The following is a 22,094-nucleotide window of genomic DNA, read 5'->3' as shown; positions in this document are numbered from 1 at the left end:
TGCAATTGTGTGAGTGTACAGGGTGGCACTTACATGTACCTGGCTACTGATTGGACGCTAACATGTAAGATCCTGTTAGAGAGAGCGGGCAGCTCCCATAGTCTAGGGTGGGGATGGATGGGGAACCTGTGGCCCTTCAGCTGTTGCAAAACTACAGCCTATGGCTGTCCTGGCATGATGAAATTGTAGTTTTGCAACAACTGGTGGGCCAAGGGTTCACCATCCCTGGCCCAATTGTGAGGATTGGAGGTGTATTCTTTCCCTTTCTTCTGTTCCATTTTTTTCTGAAGCCCAGCTTGCTGATAGTTCCTCTTAAAGGAGAATTCTGGGCGGGGACATTTTTTTCAAAAGTAACAGGGAAGCGGAGGATAAAAATTAACGTGCACTTACCTCCCTGGCTCCTGCTCTGGTGGGCGCATAGCGCCACTCCAGTCCTCCAGTCCCTGGCCGCTTCCTGGTTATAGAGGGGACCTGAGACGTGACTTGTCACTCAGTCAGTCAATGGCCATAGCGGGGTTCCATCTCTGCTGCTGACCGGTTGAGTTGGCCTGACACATCACATCACAGGTCCCCTCTATAACCAGGAATCAGCCGGGGACTGGGGGACCGTAGCGATGGTATACAGCCACTGGAGATGGAGCAGGGATGGTTAGTGCATGTTATTTTTTTCATCTTCCGCCGTCATTTTTTTTTTTTTTAAAAAGTCCTTGCCTGGATTCTCCTTTTGGGATAACACCTGAACTACCAACTGAGGTGACCCAACCTCAAGCACCCTTGGCTTCATACTAAGCCAAACCCTCTGCATTTAATTATTGGTGGCTGAAGAAGTTGGATGCAGCCCATTGAGTCCTGGAAACCATCAATACAGCATATGGCCTGTGGCTGTATCCATGTTTTTCAGGCAGCCTTAGGGCTGCATCCAACTTCTTCAGCCACTGGTAATCAAATGCTGCATGCTCAAAGTTCCCTCATCTCTAGTACTGACCGCTAAACACCCATGGTGGTACAAGGTGACTATCATGTGTAGGAATTTTTAAAAGGGGCTGTAACTCTTAGAAAGGATGCTGAGAAGAGATGAGTGAATTTACAGTAATAACAAAGCAAATTGCTTTGTGAGGCTAGGTTCACACTGCGTTTTTTTTCATCCTTTTTTATGGGTTTGTTTTTTGTTTTTTTACAAAAAACGGATGCATTTGTGCGCACGTTTTTTCCATTGACTTCCATTATAAAAAAGAAAACGGATCAAAACCATTTTTTTTCACGGACACAAAAGTAGTGTTGACACTACTTCACTTTATAATGGAAGTCAATGAAAAAACGGACGCACACAAAAAACGCAGTGTGAACCTAGCCTAAACTTGACAATCAGCTTATCAGCCTGCTGCCTTTTAACTCAGTGCAGCTCTAGGAAAAGCTGGATCCAGTCCTGGGAAACTGGCTTCCAGGAAGGAGCGGCACGGAGCCGCACTGAGATAGATGGAAGCAGGCTGATAAGCCGATTGCCGAGTTAACGAAGAGATTCGCAATTAATTATTGTAAATTTGCTCATCTCTAGTCCTAAGCAGAGGAATCTCCCTCCCCCAGTCCATCATTATACCACAACCAGCATAACTATAGAAATGTCCAGATGTGACAATAAGGCTGAGTATGCAATACCCGATGCAGACCATAAAATCACAACATACTCATATACCCCCTATAATGCTACTTAGACCCTCAGTACATATAAATTTACCTTGGTCAGGATTTCCCGACTTATTTCATGGTTATTTTCATCTGAGAAGATGGCTGATAACTTGTGGAAGATGTTCAGATTGTCTCTGCAGAAGAGAAGGTATACGTGACCCATGAGAAGTATTCCTCCTTAAAGGTCTTAAAGGCGGTCTGTCATTCTTTATTACAAAGATCTCTCTGCATATAGCACTGGCTTAAAGTATGGCTTCTACAATGTAACAGCTTGTGGATCGTCTTCATCCCTACATTCCCACAGTAACAGATTTGTGCCAGACTCCTCCCATTTAAAGGGTTTATCCAGGAAAAGCTTATTTCCAGAAACAACACCACTCTTGTTCTCAGTTTGTGTTTTGCAGCTCAGTTCCATTGATGTGAATGAGGCAGAGCTGTAATACCACACACAACCTGTGGACAGGGTGGCAGTGTTTTTATAAGAAAGCAGCCATGTTTTTCTAGCCCTGGACAACCCCTTTACATTACTGTATATGGAGGGTTATGTAACAACAAAACTTCTTTAGACCACATAGTAGGGAAAAATATGAATAAATTGAGAATGCATGGGCCGATGGTTTGATAGATTTGCGGTGACTTGCAGCTATCTGTAAATAACACTGTTTTGGTAGGTACCTGCTCACCGCCGCCCACGTTCTCTTCAACCGGTAGATGGAATTTGACTGAAGGGCCGACAGTATGGCTCTAAGTGACGAGAAGTTACGAAGAAATCTGCAGTACTGGAAAAAGAAAAGACATAGTTATACAACATGAACCCTCAGGCCTGGAGTACAATAACCCCTTTTGTTTGTGAACCCTAAAAATGGGAGGAGCAGACTCCATGTCACATAGCTCCTCCCTCATAACTGTGTCATTCTGTGGTGGGAGGAGCTGACTCCATGTCACATAGCCCCTCCCCCTTGTCAATGTCACCCAGTGGTAGGAGCAGCAGATTCCATGTTACATAGCTCCTCCCCCCTGCCTGTCATCCTGTGGTAGGAGGGGCAGACTCCATGTCATATAGCTCCTCCCACTTGTCTGTGTCACCCTGTGGGGGGAGGAGCAGACTTTATGTCACATAGCTCCTCCCTCCTGTCTGTGTCCCCCTGTGGTGGGAGGAGCAGAATCCATGTCATATAGGACTTTCCTCCATCCTGTGCATTGTATATGAACCTTACCTGTGCTATAGATATCCACTTCTCCAGTACTTTGGCCCTCATCTGTGGCTTCATCTGAATGTCATTCAGTACAGATGCGGTCACACAGGCCGTCACTGCATTGAACTGGGCTACAGTGGCTCTGACACTGGGAGCAACATGTCTGTTCTCTTTCTTGTCGCGCTGAGACCATATACTCCCAAGACAGTGACAAGACTGCAACTTCTGGAAGAGATCCTGGAGTAAGACAATAGGTGAGTTATTAATCAGTGCAGGAATAGGGTCCCATATGTATAGGTCCAGCCCAGAGCTAGTAATACTACATGGTATGTACTTACCACATCTATCAGTGTGAGCTGTTCCGCCACATCCTGGGGTGGGTATGATAATAAAGATGTGCTATTTTCAGAGGGGTCACAGTCTCCTTCTGCCGGTCGCGTTATAGATCTCCAATCTGAATGTAAAGAAAAGATCAGTGTACCGGAAGAGATTCTGACCCATATCATTGTATGAGGGGTTGGCCTTACCTTTTGGTGAAGAATCCTGCTCTCCCTCTTCTTCTAGGCTCTTTACAAGGCGGAGAAGCTGGCTGGGGTTCTCACGGCAGTCCTGACTTAAGTAGGAAGAGATGAGCTGCAAACACTGAGGAGAATCTCGAAAGTCTTGAGGGTGTCTTTCTAACCAAGTCTGGAGGACACCACGTACCACTCTAAGAGAGAAGGAACAAAATAGTCTCATTTGGTTTATTGGCTCTCTTGGCCATGCACTTTCCTAAAGTGTACCTCCAGCCAAAAATGAGAACCTGACTATGCTTTTCAACCTTACTATGGTGCCTAAAGCAGGTCTGGCTGCCATCTTGGCTGCCATCAGACTTCCACCACCCACCATATCCGATCATTGATGCCATCCAACTAAGACGACCATGCATGCTCGTGGCTCAATTCACTTGACTTGGCTGGCTTCATGGCAACCATAGGTACAGTATATCCTTTAAGATAAGGTCGAAAAGATGGGAAGGACTCCCTTGCAAATGTTTTCCCTGTTGTCCTCAACAACTGCAATTCATCCCTGGCCCGAAAGGTTATGGCAATAGGGTTTTAGATATAGAGGATAGCCTTTATTCAAGAATGGTCATCACTAGGACATGTTAGATGTTCATTTAAGAATGGTTTTCCCCCTTAAATCTTGTATATGCATACATGATAACAGTGATACTGACCTCTGCACAGAAGGAGTGTCTGGAAGAGGACTGCCAGGCTTTGCAGGCTCCTTGTCACCAACCTTTTCGAGATGCCTGGAGAAGAAATCATAGAATTCAGATAGAAATTGTCCTGTCCAATGTATACAAATGGTGAATGAATAGCAAATTGATTTGCAGATGTAAGAAAGTTGAATTGGGTGGTTGGATTTGGTCAATACTAAAATTCTACAAAAACACTACCGGTAAAATTGTGTAGCATTATAGTTAAACTTTCTTCCCATGAGGCAGACCTGGGACTGCATCTTTCTTCCAGGTAAGGGTAGACTGGATTATTCGCACCCCCGCATGGACACCTAAAACTAAAAGTCTCCATACACCTTATACTTTTTTTGCCCATACCTACCACTCGCAGCAGGTTCGGCTGTTGGCTTAAGTATATGGGGCTCTCCCGATCAACCAACGGCAAATTATGTCAGTGGAGAAAGGGGTCGGGTGTAATGGGAAATCACTACCTTACTCCTTTATTCTGGACAAGAAAATGGCCCTTTTACATGGGCTGAAGTGTTCCTAGAAACAGTAATTCGGCCAATGATTGGCCCATGTAAAAGGGACAGCGATCAGCTGAGGAGCAGAAAACCGCCCACTCATCTGCTGATCGCATATTATATGCAGTGTTAAAATTTGATGTTATCGGCTGTGGAAGAAAGATCGGTAAGTGTAAAAGGACCCTCCTCTGCCTATAAAGAACACAGGAATGCCCGGCCGTGCTGAATAATCCTGTGTATGAGGAGGACTAGAGTCGAATGGGAGAGATCTCTGACGGCTGGACATTTAGTGGTCAGCTATTGAAGGTGCATTGCCAACTAAGTCCCAATCAGGCTTCCTATAGTCTTCTCCAGGTTGAAACAAAAACACATCACACCCTAAAAATCAGTAGGGTCGGACTGGTCTACCAATCTTCTAACACAATAACAGGACTCAAAGGTCCAGCAGAAGACAACCCTATTTGGAAGAGACGTTGAAGCCAATCATTTGCCCTTGGGGTCTATTTCTTATTGGGTGACTCAAAGAACGCAGACTCAAAGCTCAGTAAAAATTCCCTTGGCTATCTTCATAGAATTTTTGCCCTGACGGTCATTTACCGAACCTACCCATTGACAGAGAAGTAAGAAGTTTAGGCCAGTATAAAAAAAAAATGTATAGATGAGAGAAGGACATCTCAGGTAAGATCAGAAGAAGAAAGAAAAATGTCCGTAGAGAATGTATGGTCTTTCTTGCCCCCACCTGTCCAGTAGAAGCTCCAGGACCTTTTCAGACGAGGTAAAGGCACGGTAGGTGCTCAAGAAGGTGGGCACATACCCAGGATCACTTCCCTGATACTCCACCAGGAGGTTCTCCACCAGCTTCTCCAGAGTCCCAGCACGAAGACTGCGGACCTTACACGTCTTATAGTGGACATAACCAGGAGATGTTGCCACGGCCTGAAGGCAATTTCAGTAGGTTAAAAATAGTAGGAGAAGAGCCAAAGAGGAGAAGAAGAAATAGATAAGTACGAAGAAATGATGAGGTCTTCAAATTCGGCATGATGTGTCCTGAACCTGAACTTCAAGCCCCTAACCAGCATTGCATTGGTTTTCCGGCTTCTTTTAAAAGACCTCTTCATTTAAAGGGCCCTTGTATGTCGATTGTAAAGAGTGGCGGAAACGTCACTACAAAAGAACCTTCATATTTCCAGATAAAAAAAGAAGTCACATGACAAAACTTTTCTCTAACTTAGACACTTAAGATACTAATATAGTTCTTCCGGACCTGTAATTATAACCTTCTAGATTAGTTTTTGTAGGCTATTGCTCAGATAATGTAATCTATAGTAGGACTGTACTTATGGCAGGTCCCCTTTAGGAAATGACGGCAAATATTTGCTTTCATGTTATTCTAATAATATAATAACTAGTGAGGCGGTGAGAAGTAAAAAGTTGTTATAAATGTGCTCAGGGTTTGGTAAATAAAAAAATAAAAACTATACTTACTTCCCTGCTCCCTCACTGCCGCTGTTCTCAAGGAACTCTGCTCAGCTGTGCGGGACTTCCAGGTCAGGACTGCCCCATGGAGATGCAGGCTCAGCCAATCCGTGACTGGGGTGGAACACTCCAGCGGGCAGTTCAACATGCCAGTCCTGACCTTGAAAGTGCTGTGCACCAAGACTGATGTTCCGTGTGAATGCAGCAAGTGATATATTTTTCAGTCTGACACAGTGCTCTCTGCTGCCATCTCTGTTTGTAACAGGAACTGTCCAGAGCAGTAGCAAATTCCCATAGAAAACCTCTCCTGCTCTGGACAGTTCATGACATGGACAGAGGTGGCAGCAGAGAGCACTGTGTCAGACTGGAAAGAATACACCACTTCCTGGGACAAAGCCACTGCCAGACACCACGTAGCCTTATTTCTCCAAGAACAAAAGTATTAGCATTTAAAGACCACCATAAACTATAGATGGTTGGCCAATCCTGATGCAATCTAATGTGTATGGCCTTTAGCTTTCAATGTCTAATCTACACAGCTTGGGACTCTTTTTCTTCATTGCATGCTTTCTGAATAGCCTGTCTTTTTATAGCCAGCACTTGGTCGTGTATATATCAAAGGACTTGCCCACACCTGGCACATTTGCCCTTCATGGAACTGGAGCTCCACCAGACGCCACCAGTGCCGCTGCCATTTATTACAGGATGTTTTGGATGTCAAGACAAAAATCAGAAATTCATACGGACAGATGTGATGTGTGATGACAGGATAATAGAGGGCAAGGGGCGCCATCCCACCTGGGAGCCTTACATCATATTAGATCCTGTCATGTGTGTCGTACAGATGTAAGGGATAAAGGGAAACAGTCAGCAGGAATAAGTGTACAGGCAGGATACACATGAGGTAAAAATAGGTCTGTATGACACATAAAGGGGTAGACACAGGATATAGATGGGTTATTAAAGAGTACGGGGGTAAAGGCAGAGTATATAGGTCTATAAAGAGCAGGATATGACTGGGTATGCATATCCTATCATATAGAGGTGCAGATTAAAGGGTAGGTTATTAAAGGGATTCTCCCAAGATTAAAAGTTATCCTATCAATGGTTGGATTGATGGGGGTCCGAGCATTGGGAACCACAACGATGATAAGATCGGGGGTCAGCTGTCACCTGAGTAAGAGCGGCAGCACACAAGCTCCACTGCCACTGCTGAACACTGCTAAGTGCTGAACTATAGTGGCTGGATTTACAGGGGCTGAGACCCTCATCCATCATGAGATTGGAGGTCACTTGTCCTCATACCTGCCCCCCCCCCCCCTTCATTCACTGTCTTTGTGCTCAGCAATGTTCAGAAGTCCCAAAGAGAGTGAATAAAACAGTGGAGAGAGTACCGCCAGTCCTGGGACAGCTAGTTATCCCCTATCCTGTGGCTAGGTGCTAACTAATAATCTTGAGATAGCCCCTTAAAGGTGTAAATGCAGCATATATGGGAAAATTAAAGGGGTTATCCAGGAACAGCACCACTCTTGTTCTCAGGTTGTGTGTGGTTCTGCAGCTCAGTTCCATTAAAGCGAATAGAGCTAAGTCATGATACCACACGCAACCAGGTGTGGTGCTGTTTTTGCATGAAAGTAGCTGTGTCTTTCTAACCCTGGATAACCCCTATAAGGTAGATAAATAATAGAGAGTTTTAGAATTACCAGGAAGTCTCCGGAGGGGCTCTCTGTCCTCACCCTCCTCAGGGTCACTCCATAGATTGCTCCATCTTCCACCTCCTCCCCCCATTCCTGGAGAGGATTCTGGGAAGAGAAGAGAACAAGTTCAGGGTTAATATCCGCCCTTAGGCTTTGTGTCTATACAGCCGCTCTGTCATGGTTTGTTGTGTAGACAGATAATTCCATGATAGGCTTCACTGCTCTCACCCGGTGATGAAACAGTTAATTCTCATCATCTTTCCAAATCTAAAGTCACTTGTCCGGTTTGGCCAGGTCCCCCCCCCCCCTCCTCCTCCTCCTCCTCCTCCTCTACCTCTTAGCCGCCCTATTAACTCACCAGGCCCAGATACCTAAACCAAATTATATATTAGAGAAGCCAGTCCATTCCAGGACTCACCGCAGCAGTCCTGGTCTGTTCCACCCTCTACGCCCCACATTCTACTACGTCTATTACTGATGCATAGGGGACTCCACTGACCACTAATATGGGGGTCCGAGCCCCCATATAACTGCATACACCTTTATGGGAAGGCTCACTAAAGCTCCAGTGTTCCCCCACATGTGTCTCTCCAGCGGTTGCAGGGAATGATGGGATCTGTAGTTTTAGGATTAGGAAACTCTCCACAGAGAGGAACAGTGTAATGCTCTTTGTCACCTGTGGTGGCGCTGCAGGGAAACCGCACCCTTGCTGCCAGGTTCCCTGATAGATGACAGCTGATCGCTGAGGTCTCAGCTCAGCAGCAAGATGCCCTGTGATCATCTTATTGTCACGGGAAACATTTCCAACAAACATGGAGAATTCTTTTAAGCATGAGGCACCATGTGATGTTAATAGTGTTACGAGACACAGATTTTTGTTTTTTGAACTTTTTTTTTACATCAGATTTCTGTATGGTGTTTAGAATTTTTGTATCCTAATAATAAATGGAATAATGGGTGATTTCAGCTCTGAAGTGGGCAGAATTGTGGACTTTAGTGGAGCCTGTAACAAAGTACACCATACAGATGTCAGAATCTAGGGGGCCCTGGCTACAAGTTGTGGGTTTCTGTAGAATGAAGTTAGGCCATGGAGTATGGCAGCTGTCAGTGGTCCTCCTCTCATCAGCATCTCTGGAGCTCTGGATGATTGACGTGTCACATGACCTGAGCTGCTCATCAGTTGATTGGTGCTTGCTTATGACTAATGGTGCATTTACACAGACAGATTTATCTGACAGTTTATTGAAGCCAAAGCCAGGGATGGATGAGAAATCTCAGTCTTTCCTTTATGACCTGTTCTCTATTTGGTGCAATAAGCTGTCAGTTGCACATTCCCTATTGCACAGGGAGATGTATGGCTGACAGCCGATGTTTTTATGATATGGTAAGTTCACATGGTCAGGTTTTAATAAAAAATAAAAAAATCTCAGTCTTTCTTGATAACCTGTTATCTATTTATAATCTGTTCCTGACTTTGACTTCAATAATTGCAATAGAAAACCTGACTGTGTGAACACACCCTAATACACAGGGTGATATCACCAATTATTACCCCATCTAATAGTGTCCTAACATGTAGGGGTGTAACTACTGAGGGTGCAGTAGTGGCAGTCGCACCCTGTCTCTCATGCCCGGGACAGGGGCTCAGATGTCCCTCTGACCTATAAAATGATAGCTGTACTGTAAATGGTGCATGGTAGTTGGAGGACTTATGTTATAGACTTTGCACTGGGGCCCAGGAGCTTCAAGTTACGACTCTGCTGGCGCAGCTTTACTGGTGATGATGGAAAAAGCTTACAGAAGCCTAGAACTGCAAGCAAGTAACCCTTTAGGTGTATCACACTGGTGTTCCCATGTACAGAGCACTTATGTTATGACTGGTAAGGGGGCATTTACACATTCCGTGCACAGTCCATGTATACAGACGATGTGTTACGGAACAAAACCTTGGAGCTCCTGGCATCATCATTCATGATGATGCCGGGGGGCTCCAAAACTGTTTAAATCTTTGCGTAGGGTGAAGGTATAAACATAATGAATGATGATGCCGGAACTCAGAATTCTGTTCTGTAGGACATTGTCCGTATTTACTGACCATGCTCGGAACGCGTAAATTCCCCTTAAGGCTGGGGCTACATGATGATTCCTGATCAAGCGACCTCCTTCAGTCATACAAGCAAATTGGCTTGTGCTGCGACCCACAGGTGATCACGACCGTGCCCCCACAGTAGCAGAGAATCCAACCTGGATGGCTATTCTGCAACTGCGGAAGTTGCAGTTGCAAACACTGGTGGGTCCCAGTTGCGAACACCATTAAGGCTAGGTTCACACTGCGTTTTTGCAATCCGTTTTTTTCATCCGTTTTTTTTGCGAAAAACGGATTGCAAAAAACTGATGAATTTGTGTGTATCCGTTTTCATCCGTTTTTCCATTGACTTCCATTATAAAAAAAAAAAACAGATCAAAACGGATCAGTTTTTTTGACGGACACAAAAACGTTGCTGACACTATTTTTTAAAAAAAAAAAACGGATGTGTTAAATGTATGTGGAAAACGCAGTGTGAACCCAGCCTAACTTGTATGACTGAAGGTTTAGTATGACCAGATAGCCACAGCCTAAGGAAAAACCTTCCCATCTCAGATTGTTATCCCCTGGCCATAAAATAGGAAGTACCAAGCTGACCACTGGGTGTCTGACCGCTGCAACGCCAATGATCACAAGAATAGGGACACAATCCTCCCGGAGAGCCCACCAAGCCTATGCTCCATTCATTCTGTGTGGGACAGCCTCATAAAGGATGGGCAGAGCAGCGGTATGCATGGGTGACTGAGGTCCCCAATTTCAAGATCGCATTGGTCGGACCCTCCATAATCTGTTAGCCCATATCCTGTGGACAGGGATAATTTTAATAAGCGGGTTACGCGAGCGCCAATCTGACGCTTGCTTGCAGAAACTATTAGATGTCTTGATGATCGTGCAGCCCGTGCTTTAAAGGGGTACTGTGGGGTCAACGGAGGAGCATGGGGAGGTAAGCATGGCATCTTTATCATTTTCTATATACCGACGGCAGAGTACCCCTTTAATCAGCCATTGGGACAGCATCAGCTTTCATACAGAGCGACGCGCAGCCGGCAGCCGATGATTTTTAAACTTGTAAGAAGTCAACGATCAGCTGGTGAGTGAAAGATTGCTCGTTCCTCTGCTGATCATCGTCTTTATTACACAGAGAAATATCTGCCCGATTCAGCCTAATTCATCAAATAATTGCTCCAAGTCATAGGGCCTTACGGCCACAGAAGATATACATTCATAGACAGGATAGTCATGAGGTCTCATTCCCCTTCACTAGGGATGTAGTGACCCAAAGAGGAGAACCACTCGAGGGTCTCACCACCCTTCTCTTCTGTCTTTCTTCTCTCCTGCCCCAAGATTGGATGTGGAGGCCCGAATGAATCTCAGAAGTGGCCCCATACTGATACTTGCTGTGGGCCCCTTCTCTTCGCTGTACACCCCCATCTAGTGCAATGAAGATGACTTCCACGTAATAAGACTCTTTTCACCCTGCCTGGAGGTAAACGCTGGGGTAATTGACTCCGATGCATAGGTATGGTGACATCCCTTGTCTACCATGTTTCAAAAACATACTGGGCTATGGAATAGCATAGAAGACTATCCTGGAAATTTCAATGAGATGACCAGAATTGACCTCGTTTGGTCTCCGTTAGATACAGGGGTCTATATATATGCCAGGAAACAACAAGTAATATAGGTAATAGCAAAAAACAAAAAGATCAACAATAATCCTAGCTCCCCCATTGCTTCATGACATTGCTCCCTATCAGTTTCCTTATTCACTATCATTAACTGCGATATTAAGTCGTCACGTAGCTGTAGCCTTAATCTACCTCTTCTTTCTGATCCTGCAGCCATCTTTAGAGCGTAAGCTCTGAGGGTCACTGTCTGCTCATACACAATACCAGAGTTATAAAAAACATGAGACTATACCATCGTGATCTCTTTGCCCATGCCACGAACGGGCTTCGTCCCCGGTGACTGCTCTTCATCCGACATTTGGGTGCTCTTCTTTCGGACACCACGTCACAAGCGGAAAATCAACGTATAGAAATATGGGGTCTTCTGCCTTGGTGGAGCCATCCCAGAAGTTCAGGAAAGGGTTGGAGGGGGGGAGTGATATAAGACAGATGTCAATCAGAAGAGACCACCAGAGATTACAGGTCAAGAGCCAAGTCCAATGGCCAACTAGACTGTGGATCTGCTGCTCCTCTGTATTCCAAAAATGATCCCCATGGGAATTTTGTTCTCGCTCAACACAACGTTATATCTCCTTTGATGTCACCACCCATAAATCCAGATTATTCTGTGAAGAAACCTAGGAGAAGATGGCTTGCCTTCAATATAACCCGTGATCTTCATATCTCCAAGCTGATCCTTGTCTATATCCAAAAACTTGTGCCACTTCTGATGCCAAGAGGTTCTCCCATGTCTTGTTAGTGTCGCTTATTATCTTATCTTCCGTCACGGGATTGTTCCTTCTTACTTATCTTTATCCTTCTCCTCAATCATCCGGATAGCACCAGGGTTCCAACCTTGGCCAAACTTTCCTACAGAACCCTGGGCCGCCCGGCGCTGCCCTTGACGTCCCCTCTCTCCTTCGCTGTGGTCAGCCCTGTTGTGGAAAGTTTCTTTCTTTTGAAATCCTCAGACTGATATCATCAAGGGATTAAATCCCAGCCCTCCAGAGAAAGAGCGAAGGGAGGAGAGTAGGGAGGAGAGACCGGGGAAGTGGGGAGGAGGGAGCAGAGGAGAACATAGGGGTAGGAGATAAGGGACAGAGGAGAAGACACATCATAGACAATGCTGGGGGATCCTGAGAGCTGAGCTGGGGACAGACAGGAGATCATGGGAAGTCATAGGAGCATATAGGAGGAGGACAGGGGAGACTTATACAAGGAAGGAGGGAAGGAGGACGGTGCTGCGCTCCTATCACAAGCTTCACTACAAGGTTACACAGTTCTTGCAGAATAGTTAACTCTGACGGCTAAGGAGCTGGGGGAGGGGTGCGGAGACACTGATAATAATAACCTGTTATGTGTGTACATAATACATATAGGGTGAAAAGTCCTTTAATCTGTCCAGTAAGGCTGCATTGTATATCTGAGGTTATAACAAACCAACGTAAGACATTCCTTAAAGGGGTTAATCAAGCTGTGATCACAAGATCACAGATCCGCTCTCCCGAGGAATGAGGCAGCTGTGCACATGCTCGATCACCACTTCATTGGCTCTCTATAGGACGTCTGAAAATGCTTAAAGGGGTTATCCAGCGCTACAAAAACATGGCCACTTTTTCCCCTCTCTTGTCTCCAGATTCGGTGGGGTTTGGTACTTAGTTCCATTGAAGTAAATGGAGCTTAATTGCAAACTACACCTGACCTGGAGACAAGAGAGGGGGAAAAGTGTCCATGTTTTTGTAGCGCTGGATAACCCCTTTAAGTGATTCAGGAGTCTCATAGACAGTGAATTGCCTTAGGGCCCTAATACACTGGACGATTATTGTGCGAAAAATTAATAAATCGCTCAAATTTAAACGATAATCATTTTGTATAATTGCAGGCAACGATCGCAAAAATCGTTGATTTAGATCTGAACCTAAAATTATCGTTAATCGTTCGCTGTAACCCATTCGTTCACTTAAGTTCCGCGTTTTTTCACTAATCGTTCAGTGTAATTGCACATTGTTCATTGTTTTTCTGGGATCAAAAGGAATAAACGATCATAGTAACAATCGTAACTAACGATTATCGTTGTGTGTAATATGGTGAACGATTTCAGGTTAACGATAAACAATCTAGTTTACGATCATTTTTCATTAGTTGTTAATCGTTAAAAATCGCTCCGTGTAATAGGACCCTTACACTGCCACTCTATTCACTCTGTGATGGGTGAGGGTCCTAGTGGTCAGAGATGGGTGCAATTGAAGCATGCTCAAGTCTGATTGTTCGGCTTTTGAATATTGGTGGCTGAAGAAGTTGGATGCAACTCTAGGGAGTCCTTGAAAATATGGATACAGCCATAAGCCATAGGCCATAGGCCGTATCCATGATTTCCTGGACTCCCTAGAGCTGCATCCAACTTCTTCAGCCACAGGTATTCAGATGTTGACTTGAGTTGCGCTCATCACTAATAAACACCCAAAAGTGGATGCAACCGTGGCCTGAATGGATCCATCCAAAATGGGTTTCTCGCAAGGGTTGCAGGGTCACAGCCACACAAAACCCACTCACTTTAATGAGAGTCGCACGACCAGGAATTGCCGTGTTGCCCTAGCATATACGATTTCAATGTCGTAAGCAAAAATATAGACCAGTGCCACCACGGAGCCAAGACGGAAACACACTTGACCATGTTCCTATTTATTCCAACATGTTTGACAATGTCTGCAATTATTTGACCCTTTACCACCGCTCCATTCACTCTCTATAGGATGTCTGAAAATGCTAAACTGGTTCAGAATTCTCATAGACAGTGAAAGGCCTTAAAGGGGTTATTCATCTTTTTCTTTCAAATCACCTGGTGCCAGAAAGTGCCAGATATTTGTAATTTACTTCTATTAAAAAATCTCATGTCTTCCAGTACTTATCAGCTGCTGTATGTCCTGCAGAAGGTGACACAGTGCTCTCTGCTGCCACCTCTGTCCATGTCAGGAACTGTCCAGAGCAGGAGAGGTTTTCTATGGTAATTTATTACTACTCTAGACAGTTCCTGACACGGACAGAGGTGGCAGCAGAGAGCACTGTGTCAGAACGGAGAGAATATGCTGCTTCCCACAGGATATACAGCAGCTGATAAGTACTGTAAAACTTGAGATTTTTCAATAGAAGTAAATTACAAATCTCTGGCACCAGTTGATTTGAAATAAAAAAAAACATGTTGGTGAATTACCCCTTTAACATTGCTTCTCTAGTCACTCTGTGATCCGTGGGGATGCTAGTAGTCACACCCCCACCAATAAGCTAGTTATCTTGGGATAACCTGTGATGCTGCTATAACCCCCATGGTGCCAAAACACTGACCGGGATTACTGGAACTTGTTTTTCTGGATCCTGTGGTACCACAACAGTGTCAGCAGTACAGGTTTTATGCAGGTTTTTTGTGACCCTTTTCCAGTGACCTTCCCTATCTTTCAGACTATCTATAATGGATATATCTGTGCTCCCAGCCATGTTCTGCAAATCAAGAATAACCAGAGGGCTAAATCTGGCTGTAGACAGAAGATTGTTGAGACAGAATTTCCCTACCAACAGGCAGTGAACAGTAGGTTGGAGGGAATGGGGACACCTAGTGGCCAAGACTGTTTTTGTGGGGTAAGAAATCACTCTCCAATGGAGGGAACATGTTCTAAATAACAGTGACCATTTAAAATAACGTTCCTTCCAGCTGCACAAGTGTGTTCAACGTATACCCAAGGCTTGTAGGTTACTAAAAGGTCCCTATATACACAGCTCATAGACCACCACCATAGAGGACATACCACTTCTTCATGTCGGGTGTTACAATGATTGATGACCTGAATCCGGCCTTATTTTATCTGTACACAAAAATCTCATCTTAGTTGTTGCCAAAACATAGATATTCAAAGCAAAACCAAAGTCATACTGGGAGCCAACATACTGTACAGATGACAAGGGACAGACGGGAATAACTGCAAGCTCATATCTATGGTGTCGGGAGTAATGAGGGAATCTGGAGCAAGGTTACTGATGAGGTACCTCTAGTAATGTATACACCTTCACTTCATCCTATGGGAGTATTCATACTTGTCTCATGGGAGTACACTTACAACTATGATTGGTCCTGTTGGGAGTAACTCAAAGGGTTACTAAAGGCAAACTCGAATTGAAGGGTGTGCGAGGGACGGTAGCAGGATATCAGGTTAGAGATATATGGAGGCTAGAATTTCCCTTTAAGGAACCAACAAAGAGAGTCCAATGGCTTTCCTACGACCAGGGCTATATAGCGGCTGTGTTGCGACTTGCCCCCTCATTCAAGTGAATAAAGACCCAAAAGTGGACGTGACCTGGATGGATCCACCCAAAATGGATTTCTAGCAAATGCGGGGTCACAGCCACTTGTGGTTTGTAACGAAACCCCATTCACTTGAGTGAGAATCACATGACCAGGAATTGCCGTGCAGCCCTAGCGTTATGGTATCAATGATCAAAATTATGGAGCAGTGCCACCATGGAGCCAAGAGTAATGCTGCGTTTACACGGAACGGTCATCGTTCGAATTTTCGCAATAACGATCGCATTTGAGAGATAATCATTCCGTGTAAACACAGCAAACGATCAAGCGATTCGGCCGATTATTGCTCCGTGGAATAGAGAGAACGATCAGCCGATGATCGTGTCACTGGCTGATCGTTCATTTAGGTTCAAACCTAAAATCATCGGTTGCCACCCCGTGCATCGCTACGTTGAATAGCGGTGCGCGGCGGGTGACCGGCGATTTCACAAACATCCTACTTTACCTCACTAGGCTGAAGGTCTTCTCCTTCTTTCCGGGTCCCGCCCGGCAGCATCAGCTTTGGAGCGGCCTGTCTGAACTGACAAACCGCTCAATCAATCACCGGCTGCGGCGGTCCCGCTGATGCTGCCGCGTGGGACCCGGGGAGAAGGAGAAGACCTGCGCCTGGACAGGTAAAGTATGAAACAAGGGCTGCAAGGACATCAGCAACAATGTCCCTGCAGCCCTCGCTAACGATTGTTGGGCCGTGGAATAGGCCCAGTAAACAAGCGCCGATCTAGCAGATCGGCGCTCGTTTACATCGTTGATCGGGCCCCCATCTGCCCATGGAATAGCACCCTAAGCCACGATTGACCATGTTTCAAGGCTTCCAACATGTTCAACAATATCTGCAATTATTTAATTCTTCTAAGATGGAAAAAAAGACTGAACCCTAACTTAGCTTGTGGCCTTTCTAATACTAACTAGGTTTCGCATGGAAGATGTCTCACCGACCATGGAAATCAATGAGATTTCGACACCCAGCTATAGAAGGATCCTCTTACCACATAAGGGTAGGCCTTCACAACCCCATTCTTGAAGCTCATGGTTGTGTTATGATGCATTTCTGATACTACTATTGTGTTTCCTACCATGTTAGGCATGGATACAGCCAATGTTTCCCTAAGGGTAGGAAGTAGGGATGGTCCGAACCGAGTTCGGTTCAGGTTCGTACGAACCCGAACTCTCGGCAATGATTTCCGCTGTCTGCCCGCTCCGTGGAGAGGGTGGATACAGCGGGAGGACCGCCTGGAAAACTGGGATACAGCCATAGCCATAGGCTGTATCCCAGTTTTCCAGGCGGTCCTCCCGCTGTATCCACCCTCTCCACGGAGCGGGCAGACAGCGGGAATCTGATGCCAAGCATTCGGGTTCATACGAACCCGAACCTCGGCAGTTTCGGACCATGCCTAGTAGGAAGCTACATGGACACAGTCAATGAAATGACTATGTGAAATTTCACGACCTACATAACAACGCTGAGAAACTCGAGACTCACCTTGTATCTGGGATCTTCATCTTCACTTGTGAGGCAGCGATACGCTTGTAAGACAATCCCCCAACTCATGTCAAGGTCCAGAGACAGACTGCTGCGTGAGCCGGGATCACCAAACATTTTGGCTCTCTACAAAAGGGCAGAAGGATGACTGCTAAGAACAAATCACAATTATAACCAGTTGACCAACTTTTTCCCAAACTTTGGTGCCATATATAATACTTGTGTTTTCCCATATGGCAGGGATGGGGAACCTTCGGCCCTCCCGCTGTTGCAAAACTACGATTCCCATCACAAAAAAAAATAAGGTCAACAGGTGTCAGACAGTTATACAGATTTGTAATTTACTTCTATTTAAAACTCTCTGCTGCTGTATGTCCTGCAGGAAGTGGTGGATTCTTTCCAGTCTGACACAGTGCTCTCTGCTGCCACCTCTGTCCATGTCAGGAACTGTCCAGAGCAGCAGCAAATCCCCATAGAAAACCTCTCCTGCTCTAGACATTTCTAGACATGGACAGAGGTGGCAGCAGAGAGCACTGTGTCAGACTGGAAAGAATCCACCACTTCCTTCAAGACGTACAGCAGCTGATAAGTATGGGAAGAATGAAGAATTTTAAATAGAAGTAAATTACAAATTTAAATACCTTTCTGAAACCAGTTAATTTGGAAGAAAAAAAAATCATCATAGTTCCCTTTTAAGCATTCGTACTCCATCTTCATTCATTTTCTATGGTGCTAGGCGGGGCCTGGCTATGGAGGAGTGAGGACGCTTGCACTCAGCGCTCCTGCCCGATCTCCTCACAATCCCACCTAAGCCAGCCGTCGGAACGACCACTTACCTCCTGCAGCGATGAGGGGGAAGCAGAACACAAGGAAGCATTCCTCCACTGCTCCGGTGCCGGCCAACAAGGACATCGCCAGCTTCTTCCCGCCTCAGAGCTCACAGCCGCCTCCCACTGTGATGGCGCTGCAGCCCTTCTGTAATGGCCGACCGGCTCCTGCCACAGTAGCCCGCTCCGATGTCGGGAGCACACAGACCGCCCCCGGGACCGCCGGACCAGCAGACGGCAGGTCTGGAGCAGTGTGGACACGGAGATCCGGTCCGGTAGGCAATACAGCCCCTCAGGTCCTCTCCCCGCATGGCGCGGCCGCCATCTTGCCCGCGCACTCCTCTGAGGACCCGGCCTCCCCCCCTGCACAATCTGCGGCCATCACATCCCTCCCCCCTCCCCTCCGTCACCAGATGGATGAGGAGGGTGTGATTGTGCATTGGGCCTCGGATGATGAGGATTATCCACCCCTCCGGCCTGCACAACCAGCAGTTTCTGTAGCCACTTATGCTAGTGTGGTCAGGGCCCAGGTGCACGCCGTGGAGGGTGAGGGTGCATGGCTATGTAGCCAGGACTCTGGGACAGCTGCTGTACATACCGCAGAGGAGAACCACTGGGCCCCTCATATTGCCCCTCAGGGAGCTGCAGGAGACCCCCCTCCCCCAAAGGGGCAGGAAGTTTCTTCCACATCCCTTACAACGGCTGGATTGCCTCTCCTTAGGCCACAGTCCTCTGACCCCCCATCCATATTGCATTCTGCATCCTCTGAAGAGAGCGTCATGGCACCCCCTCCTGAATGCAGCCAGGAACTTTTTGATGACCACGACAATCAGGTCCTGTTGATGGACACACTTGTGGGGGACCGCTGTCCATCCCTACCTGCCTCTCCCCTCATACCATCTACCCCGCCCACCCGGGCAGTAACACAGGTAGCTGGACCAGCCTGTCCATCTCAATTGGAGACTTCTTTTCTAGATGTCCTTAGAGAACTGAAGGATCTTCGGGCTCATCTGCACACTATACCAACTAAGAACGATATGGAGGCGTTTGTTACTCGCCTTGAGACTTCTTGCAGGGCTGATATTACTACTCTAAGGGCCGATGTCCAACACCTTGAGCACCAGGTGACCGCTAATGTTAACGTGACTGATACACTGTCCAATAGAGTCGCCGACCATGATCACCTCCTCTCTGAACACTCTTATCAATTACAATACCTTGCTGATGCACTAGATGACCTGGAGAACAGAGGGCGGCGGAATAATCTGAGAGTTCGGGGTTTACCTGAGGCGGTTGAGACACGAGACCTGGACTCTACCTTGCAATCTCTCTTTAACTTTGTTCTGGGCGCTCCACCGGACACACGATTGGAACTGGACAGAGCGCACAGGTCCTTGGGACCACGGTCCTCCGACCCGGCTAACCCTAGGGATGTCATCTGCAGGGTGCACCGTTACCAACAGAAAGAGGCTATTCTGTTCAAACTGAGAGATGCTGGTCCTATCCGGTATGATGGCCAAGATATACAAATTCTCCCTGATCTCTCCCTCCTAACCTTGCAAAAACGCAGAGCATTCCGCCCCCTGCTGGAGGTTCTTCGAAGCCGCAATATTGCCTACTCTTGGGGATTCCCGTTTCGCTTACAGGTGCGGAGAGATGGCCGGGTTTTGTCATTAAGTCACCCCAGAGACTTGTTCCGATTTCGGGAGGCCCTCGACCTTCCGGAGGTCACGCTCCAAGATTGGCCGGAACTTCCCACTGGCCCTCTGATTACTCCTCCGCCGCGGCCGCAGCGATCCTCGAGGAGACGACGGGGAGGTACCAGGAGGAACACCAAGACAAAGTCCTCCCTCTGCTTAGGAGCCTTAAATATGTGCCTTGGGACTTTCCGCTGAATGTCTACACCCCCTCACATGCTATACCCTTGGCTGGTTTTTCAATTGGTTTTGGTTATGTTTCTATTATGTTATATTTTCTCTTTTGAGGCCACCCCTTCCTCTACTTGCCGACCCCCTGGATTCACGGCCTACTGAGTACGCCACCAACGCCTCCCTCCAGTGGGATGGCCTGTGCAGGCTGAAACACCTACATAAGGGGGCACGGCACTTGGATGAAGGTATAGGCACCGCCATGTTTTTTGCTATGTTATGCCTGTCACTTGCCGAGGGGACTGTATGCCATATTCTGCAGCTTAGGGGGTGGGACTAGATTGTTGTTGAATGTTTTATGTTGGTCGTTCTTTCATGTTGGGACATTGGATTGTGGGAGATCGGGGGGAGCACTCCTGCCTGGTCAGTCTCGTTCTCACCGGGATCTGTACCCCTAGGGTACACGAGTAGTTTGGTCCCACTCTACCTTCCCCCTTTGTGGAGCTTACCCTATTCTTGTTAGGGGTTTTTGCCACTTCTTCTTCTCCTTTCCCTCTTTCCTACTCTTTTCCTACTTTGCTCTTCTCTTCCCCTCCCAGCTACCCCTCTTCTTACCGCTTCCCTTTTTCTTCCTACGCCCTCCTCTTGCCCTGACCGAGGATGTCGACCTTGAATATCTGTTCATTAAATGTACGGGGATTTAATACGCCCCAGAAAAGGTCACAAATCCTGTACCATATGCATAAGAAGAAAATTCAGGTAGTGTTGCTACAGGAAACTCATTTTAAATGTCAGCATGTCCCGACCCTTAGAGATAAATACAATATCCAATGGTATCATAGCCCGAACCCAGATGCCAGGGCTCGGGGGGTCTCTGTGGCCCTGCATAAATCTTTCCCAGGTACCGTTCTTGACTCTCGCATAGACGAACAGGGTAGATTTTTGATGCTAAAACTGAAGATAGGTTCCATCACGTACACAATTGCTAACTGGTACTCTCCTAACCAGAATCAAACTGTAGCATGTCGCGCCTTTTTAACCACTCTCTCTCAATTCACAGAGGGGATTCTGCTCATTGGAGGAGACTTCAATCTCCCTTTGGATCCGATTATGGACACATCTGCGGGTAGGAGCGCTGTCCCCCACGACGGCTACGTGCCCTTAAGCGCGATCTGCATGGACTTCAGTTGATGGACGTTTGGCGTGCTCTGCATCCTCAAGGTAGAGACTACACATACTACTCCCCCTCACACACGTCTTACAGCCGCATTGACTACTTTCTGATCAGTCAGCATGCTCTGACTTGGCAACCGTCTGCCTCGGTAGGCGACATCCTGTTTTCTGACCATGCCCCCATCTACCTATCTCTTTCTCTCCCTGCTCACATGAACCCTTCTTGGTCCTGGAAGCTTAATGAACACCTCCTGAAGGACTTGGCTTGTGTGGCTGACGTTGAAAAGACCATTGCCTCTTTTCTTCACACACACGCCTCTGACCCCACCCCACTTCCCACACAATGGGAAGCTATGAAATGCGTTTTGCGCGGCACTTTTATAAAACATGGCACATGATTGAAACGCGAGAAGGCCTCTAAAATAACTTCCCTCCTCCAACGAATCCACACGTTAGAAACTACACATAAACGCACACTTTCCTCCGCCACCTACGCGGAATTGGTCAAATTGAAAGATGATTTGAAGGCGCTCCTAGACCAGAAATATACTTACCAACGCCTACAGTACCGTCGCTTTCTTTATGACCATTCCGATAAATGTGGTCGTCCCTTGGCTCGTCTCATACATCCCCGGCAGGGACATGCCTACATATCACGCATACAACGACCCGATGGTACAGATTCTCAGAACCCGGCAGATATTCTCAGTGCCTTTCATGCTTACTATACCCAGCTCTATAACATTTCCCCCACCAGCATAGCTAATGATACGGCCCCCACTGACATTCAGGACTACATTTCCGACACGGCCCTCCCCACACTACAGTCAGAAGATGT

General features: G+C 46.6%; 1 protein-coding gene across 3 annotated transcripts in view; it reads right to left on the bottom strand.

The window, feature by feature from the left end:
• The window catches only part of RGL3 (ral guanine nucleotide dissociation stimulator like 3), a 38,730-nt gene that overhangs the window by 10,757 nt on the left and 5,879 nt on the right, over nt 1–22,094 (bottom strand). For 2 of the 3 annotated variants that reach the window (XM_069947325.1, XM_069947310.1), the window contains exons 2-10: nt 17,389–17,514; nt 7,808–7,906; nt 5,368–5,564; nt 4,102–4,176; nt 3,410–3,591; nt 3,221–3,336; nt 2,904–3,119; nt 2,362–2,465; nt 1,736–1,820 (exon numbers count right to left, since the gene is read on the bottom strand). In XM_069947325.1, the coding sequence (XP_069803426.1) occupies nt 1,736–1,820; nt 2,362–2,465; nt 2,904–3,119; nt 3,221–3,336; nt 3,410–3,591; nt 4,102–4,176; nt 5,368–5,564; nt 7,808–7,906; nt 17,389–17,505 (1,191 nt within the window). In that variant the 5' untranslated portion in view covers nt 17,506–17,514. Of the gene's footprint in view, nt 1–1,735; nt 1,821–2,361; nt 2,466–2,903; nt 3,120–3,220; nt 3,337–3,409; nt 3,592–4,101; nt 4,177–5,367; nt 5,565–7,807; nt 7,907–11,807; nt 12,729–17,388; nt 17,515–22,094 lie in introns of those variants that run through there. The other variant, XM_069947317.1, reaches the window with a different exon arrangement.

The sequence above is a fragment of the Dendropsophus ebraccatus genome, chromosome 1 (assembly GCF_027789765.1).
Source record: "Dendropsophus ebraccatus isolate aDenEbr1 chromosome 1, aDenEbr1.pat, whole genome shotgun sequence".
Lineage (NCBI taxonomy): Eukaryota > Metazoa > Chordata > Amphibia > Anura > Hylidae > Dendropsophus > Dendropsophus ebraccatus.
Note: the sequence above shows the minus strand (reverse complement) of the source record. Positions and strands in the feature narration are given on the sequence as shown.